Here is a 6,505-nt window from a genome sequence, read left to right as displayed (position 1 = left end):
CCACGACACCAGACAAGCAGTGTGAGATTACACAGCAGAGTGAAAGACGGCACGCAGAAAGTAACCTGAGGAACCCATGCAACCAGATGGAAAAGAAAGGAGCTAATATAAGCAGAACTGTTTTTTGGGGGAATCACCCATTTATTCAACAGAAAAATAAAAATTATGCTGCGAAAATTACAATGCATAAGAAAAAAAAAAATGGTTTTCACTGTTTTGAGGATGTTTCCAAAAAATCCCCCCAGTTTTGAGTCTGTAAACGTGTGGAATACAAAGATAAAAAAGCTGTAAAAATCCGAACGATGATTTGAAAAAGCATGTTACATAAATATCAACATATGTACATCTTGCACTTGAAGTGTTGTGGCACTGGTAAATCATGAAGGAGGGTCATCGCCGTGAATGGCCTTATATTTAGCCATTTCTTCGGGAAAAACCTTCCCCAGCTCAGAAATGAGGAGGCTTTTAAATTTCTGGAGGAACAAAAAGAAAACCGCAAAATACTGTAAAGAAAGTAAGATGAAGTTGTTTAGCTTGTAATAATAAAAAATCATTGTTATTCATTTACAGCTGAAACAAAGCAGTAGAACGGTCTGGCATTTTGGAGTATATTAGCTCAGATAGCTTTCAGTATATATAAATATGCAAGTATATTTTCCCAAAGAAATAGATTAGTGTCAATTCATAAGCTCATTAAGAGTCACAAAATAAAAATATTTATTAGATTTATTCTGTTTGGAAAGACAAAAGATGGCCCATTTGCAAAAGAATGATGACTGTAATAATAACTCTTATAACAATGAATACCTAAGCAAAGAAATTAATGATGCCCTTTTGTAACGCACAACTCCTCTGCTGGGACTCCAAAAATAGACAGCCATTGACAGTGATATAAAAACTGAACTCTAGGGGTACGTTTACGAGACAATGTTCTTTCTTTTGCAATCTTGATAAGCACTGAGAGACAATAACTTTTTTAAAAACAGAGACTTTTTAAAAGTTTACTTAAGTAAACCCTCAAAATGCAGTGATCGTGTAAAGAATCTTCTAGAAAAAGTATTTTTACTTTAAAATCATTGTCATGTAAATGTACTAGTATTGGAAATTTTTTTTTTTTTAATTCTGCAATATATATATATATATATATATATATATACACTCACCGGCCACTTTATTAGGTACACCTTACTAGTACCAGGTTGGACCCCTTTTGCCTTCAGAACTGCCTTAATTCTTCATGACATAGATTCAACAAAGAACAGGAAATATTTCTCAGAGATTTTGGCCCATATTGACATGATAGCATCACACAGTTGCTGCAGATTTGTCGACTGCACATCCATGATGCAAATCTCCCGTTCCACCACATCCCAAAGGTGCTTTATTGGATTGACATCTGGTGACTGTGGAGGCCATTTGAGTACAGTGAACTCATTGGCATGTTCAAGAACCAGTCTGAGATGATTCTCACTTTATAACATGGTGCATTATCCTGCTGGAAGTGTTGTTGATGCCAAATTCTGAACCTACTATCCGAATGTTGCAGCAGAAATCGAGACTCATCAGACCAGGCAATGTTTTTCCAATCTTCTATTGTCCTGTTTTGGTAAACCTGTGCGAATTGCAGCCTCAGTTTCCTATTTTTAGCTGTCAGGAGTGGCACCAGGTGTGGTCTTCTGCCGCTGTAGTCCATCCACCTCAAGGTTTGATGTAATGCATACCTTGGTTGTAACGAGTGGTTATTTGAGTTACTGTTGCCTTTGTATTAGCTTGAACCTGTCTGGCATCAACAAGGCATTTGCCCCCACCGAACTGCCACTCACTGGATATTTTCTCTTTTCCAGAACTTTCTCTGTAAACCCCAGAGATGGTTGTGCGTGAAAATGCCAGTAGATCAGCAGTTTCTGAAACACTCAGAAAAGCCAGTCTGGCACCAACAACCATGCTGCATTCAAAGTTGCTTAAATCACCTTTCTTCCCCATTCTGATGCTCAGTTTGAACGGCAGCAGATCGTCTTGACCATGTCTACATCATTATATGCGTTGAGTTGCTACCATGTGATTGGCTCATTAGAAACTTGCATTAATGAGCAGTTGGACAGGTGTACCTAATAAAGTGGCTGGTAAGCGTATACATATATTGCAAAATGAATACAATTGCACTAGATAATAAACTGAGATATTTACTCGAATAAATATTTTGGAAAGAATTTATAATTTCAGATTGATCAGGATGATCCTGTAGATCTGCATAAAATGTAATAAACATTCTACAAGCATAGATAAAATCAAAAAAGAAAAAGATATCCATTAAATAGCATTTTAACGTTTTTTCTAAGGAGTCTACCAGTATTCAGGTATCTAGTAATTGAATAATCAAATGTAAACTGATACTGCATGGTCTTTTTATTGTAAACAAGTCAATAAAATTTGACTTTATTTACAAATGGTACAATTTTTTTGATTGAAAGCTTTTAAAATCCTCATACAAAAACACTTGCGAAATGATCAATAATAATCCAGACTCAACATTGCATATTCTGTGATGTGACTACTGCGAATGATCATATTGTGATATCGATGCTGAAACTATAAATTGTGCAGCCCTTAAACGCACTCTGAATGACAAAGCTGAACCAATACTCACAGTCAAGGTGTCAATCTTTCCTTTGACTTGTTCATTTTTAGCCAACGCTCTCTCCAAGCACTCCTTGGTGTAGAGCTGAGGGTTACGACCCTGATCAATATACCTGCAGGCAAAGGAAAATACATCAATAATCAATAACAGTTATTTACGTTTTTGCACAGATGTGACATCTAATCTTTTTTGAGCAGTTTGGTATTTTAATATTTGAGAATGAGGATAACTGTAAAAGATCTGACGACCATTTGTAATTATTTTTCATATGTTTTTTACAGTTAAGGGCATTTAAAGTACACTACCGGTCAAAAGTTTGGCATCAGTTTTTTTATTTATGTTTTTTTTAAAGAGAATGATTCTGTTTATCAAGGTGGCATTTATTAAACTTAAAAAAAAATTAATTGTTAAATATTTATAACAATTTTAAATAACTGCTTTCTTATCATATGTAGTTTCAAATTAAAGTATTACTCCAGACAATATTGCTTTTATTACTATTACCAATAATAATATTAATGTCAATACTACTACTAACAATAATAATAATTAATATTAGAGTGATTTCTGAAGGATCATGTGACTGAAGACTGGAGTAATGAAGCTGAAAATTCATCTTTAAAATCACTGGAATAAATGATTAAATTAAACTATAAACTACTTTTGAACAGTTATTTTATAATGCAATAACATTTCACAATTTTACAATTTGTAATGTATTTTTGATGAAATAAATGCGGCTTTGGTGAGCAGGAGAAGCTTATTTTAAAACATTTAAAAATCCTACTGAGCCCAAACATTTAACCAGTAGTGTATAGACCATTTTGAGGGATGTAAACAAAAACAATGGTCCCAACGTATTTCTTGTTTTACATTTTTTATTTCTATAGCATCCGAGAATCCAAAAAGAGCCACAAATTGATAATTAAAGTTATGATAGCTGTTTTAGCATTAAGTTATGATTGAATTGCCTCCTGTTACAGTTATGAAATAGTTTGATAACAAGCAGGAAATGTTCATGTGACATGACCACATTGAAATGGTCTATATATACACACATTATTAAATGCAATACTCACTCGAACACTTCCAAAGGTACGTTGATATCATGAAGCTGCTGTCGACATTTCTCAATATCCTGAAGTCCTGTGATCATAAAGTTCCTGAAAAATAAATAACCAAGTCATTTACTTTCCAACTAAATGAGGTAATAATACTAGTGATGAGCCAGCAAATGCAACAGCATAAACGTCACCCTTATTTGCTAGTAATTCTTTGATAAAATCCAACACAAGGGTTTGCGTTAGTAATATATAACATTGTGATTTCAACTCACAGTTTCTGGTTGAGTCCTGTTTGACTGCTGGGTTGGAAGTCGCTGACGATAATTCCGAGCTGTCGTATGTTTTCGACGAATTTTTCGAGGTGCTCCTCGAGGTTATCGAACTTCTCCGCCATGGCGAGGTGAATTTAACGTAAATTTTAACGTACGGTCGACTAAATCAGAATAAAACCGTATAATTATTGACAAAAGATGGTCATCCGCTCACGTAACGTAGCTCCCATGACAGCAAAGTGCTTTCCGGCTGCCTTCCACCCAATAGTGTGCGAGAATAGACTGTCACCCTGGTAACAGAGCTTTCGTTGTGCTGTAAAGCATTTCAAAATGCTGCAAAGCCACTGTTGTAAAACGTTCTGGAAAGCATCGTAAAGAAACATTATGGTGTTGAAACCATAGTGGGCGAGACGATATTAATTTAGAATGTAAAACAAAACAACTTATAGGCAATAAAATCCATTAGCTGATGCCACGCTCTGCTTGTGCACTGACTTGTGCAATGCAACGTTTAAAAAAAGGTGGTGTATTGATTTATTGCCAGCTGATGAATCGGAAGCTTAACCCCTTCCTCACAAACACAGGGCAAATACGCTTTATTTATTTATTTATTTACTTACTTACTTACTTACTTACTTACTTACTTACTTACTTACTTACTTACTTACTTACTTACTTACTTACTTACTTACTTACTTACTTACTTACTTACTTACTGTAATTTGGTTACAAGTTACATTTCAGTTTTTCTCAGTGGCTTTGGTCCATTTCTCAGATCAGAATTGAAATTCTCAAAACTACCTGTTCAATCTTCACATCATCGTGTCACTTGTGCACATCAGAAAAGTAGTTTCTCATTCCTTTGAACAAGTTGCGAATGCTTTTGTACATCCACGCAATGATTATGTGCAATTCTCTGCTCTTTCCTACATTATAAGTCTTAGCATGAAAAATGGCTGAACAAGTTGTCATAATATTTTATCATAATGCATTTTTCTATACATTTCCAATAGACTTCTTTTTTGTAAATCTGTCTACGACTGGTAAATTTCTTCCAGGTAAATCTTGACTTTTTCTAATGAAGGTGCATCTCAAAGAAGATTCCTATGTACGTTTGCAGTGCTATCTTTTCCATTCTGTGTCACAATGACATGATCTGTTAACAAATTACAGTACAAAGAGCAAAAAATAAATAAAAAAACAGCCATATTTTATATCAGAAGACCCCTCCAGAGTACACTGTTATATTGACAACATGTAATTTGTCTTATCCATACAGAATGACACAAGGACTTTTAATTCTGATGGCACTGACACATTCATTGACAATAAGGGTTTTGAGTTGGAGATTTTGGCTTTTGCATATAATCCATGGTGTTTTGCTATTTGTATGCGTTGTTTTGAGAAATGCACTTAACCTGTCAAATTCAGAATATGAAGAGTTCAAAAACAAAAACCCGTCTGAAAAAGTGCTGTCTGAAATTCCCATAGAAAATTAGCCTTTTCCTCAAACTCCTGTCAAGTGATTTCGTTTTAAAGACCATAAAAAGGACGTATTCTTTGCCATAAAATTGAAATGACTGAACTTACACTGAGGAGCCTGATAAAAATGTTAATTTTTGAAGAAAATTTCAGACGGCATTTAGAGGTTTTTGCATCTGAACTCTTCATATATCAACTACAGCGCTGGGACTCCATGGAGTAATTTCCTAAAATAATCAATTCTAATGTGTGAAGAATCTAGGGTTATTCCAAAGTTCAGAATTGATTCCACAAAGGGGAATAGAGTCCTCTTTCAGTTTTATTTTAGGTTTCAACTAACATGCTAATAATTAATAGATAGGCTTACATTTCTGAGAATGAATTTGGATGATCTGCTTCAATGAACTGGTTCAAATAACCATGTCAGCAGTTCACTTTTACCATGTATAATTTCTAACAGCTGGTAAGTCGTTCTGAAAAATCTAAAACTATGTAAACTATGTGTACTGCTGATTATTACCTTTCATTTGGTGTTTGTTGAATTCAATTTGTTTGTATGCACACATTGATACACAAATGGTTTTTGTTATGTACCTTATACAGGTACATAATACCTTATACAGGTTTTTGAGCTCCACTCAATATATAAAAGATAACAGATGCACTACATGAAGGGTTTTTATATTTTAATCCACCTTTTCTTTTTCCCACATCGAAATACTCTTAAAAGTCTCTGAATATGTCCATAATGATTCCAGAACTAGGAATCAGACATTTTTGGGACTCGAATAGCCCTACTCCATTGTCTCCTTTAATTGAGTTTTTTTTAACTACCTTACAACTCCACACAATATTTGACGTTTTAGTTTCCATGGCAACATGACAAGCTTCAAAAAAGTATTTTTCAATTTGTAATTTTGACTTGAAAATCTGGCAGTTACATTGTTATAAACCTGTTATAAATTATGTTCGGAAAGGTACTCCCAGGAGCACGGAAATAACGGGTTAATAACCATTATTATTTTATTTATCTCATCCACCAGTATCCA

The 6,505-nt window shown here is 34.4% G+C and overlaps 1 protein-coding gene across 1 annotated transcript; it reads right to left on the bottom strand.

Moving 5' to 3' along the window:
* Window positions 1–120: 120 nt before the first annotated feature.
* On the bottom strand, window positions 121–4,234 carry med10 (mediator complex subunit 10). Its single transcript, XM_056479943.1, has 4 exons — window positions 3,975–4,234; window positions 3,718–3,801; window positions 2,648–2,750; window positions 121–473 (listed from the first exon to the last, which is right to left on the bottom strand). The coding sequence occupies exons 1-4, from the start codon at window positions 4,094–4,096 to the stop codon at window positions 378–380; spliced, it is 405 nt and encodes a 134-aa protein (XP_056335918.1). The 5' UTR covers window positions 4,097–4,234; the 3' UTR covers window positions 121–377.
* Window positions 4,235–6,505: the final 2,271 nt, after the last annotated feature.

Source organism: Danio aesculapii, chromosome 19, assembly GCF_903798145.1.
Source record: "Danio aesculapii chromosome 19, fDanAes4.1, whole genome shotgun sequence".
NCBI lineage: Eukaryota > Metazoa > Chordata > Actinopteri > Cypriniformes > Danionidae > Danio > Danio aesculapii.
The sequence above is the reverse complement of the archived record's forward strand: the minus strand, read 5'-3'. Positions and strand labels throughout refer to the sequence as shown.

Excerpts from the sequence above, each read along its gene's own strand:
- med10 (XM_056479943.1), bottom strand. The coding sequence starts at position 4,096 with ATGGCGGAGAAGTTCGATAACCTCGAGGAGCACCTCGAAAAATTCGTC. Across the intron at positions 3,802-3,974 it reads ACAGGACTCAACCAGAAACT|GAACTTTATGATCACAGGAC; the intron begins GTGAGTTGAAAT and ends TTTATTTTTCAG. Across the intron at positions 2,751-3,717 it reads GTACCTTTGGAAGTGTTCGA|GTATATTGATCAGGGTCGTA; the intron begins GTGAGTATTGCA and ends CTTTGCCTGCAG.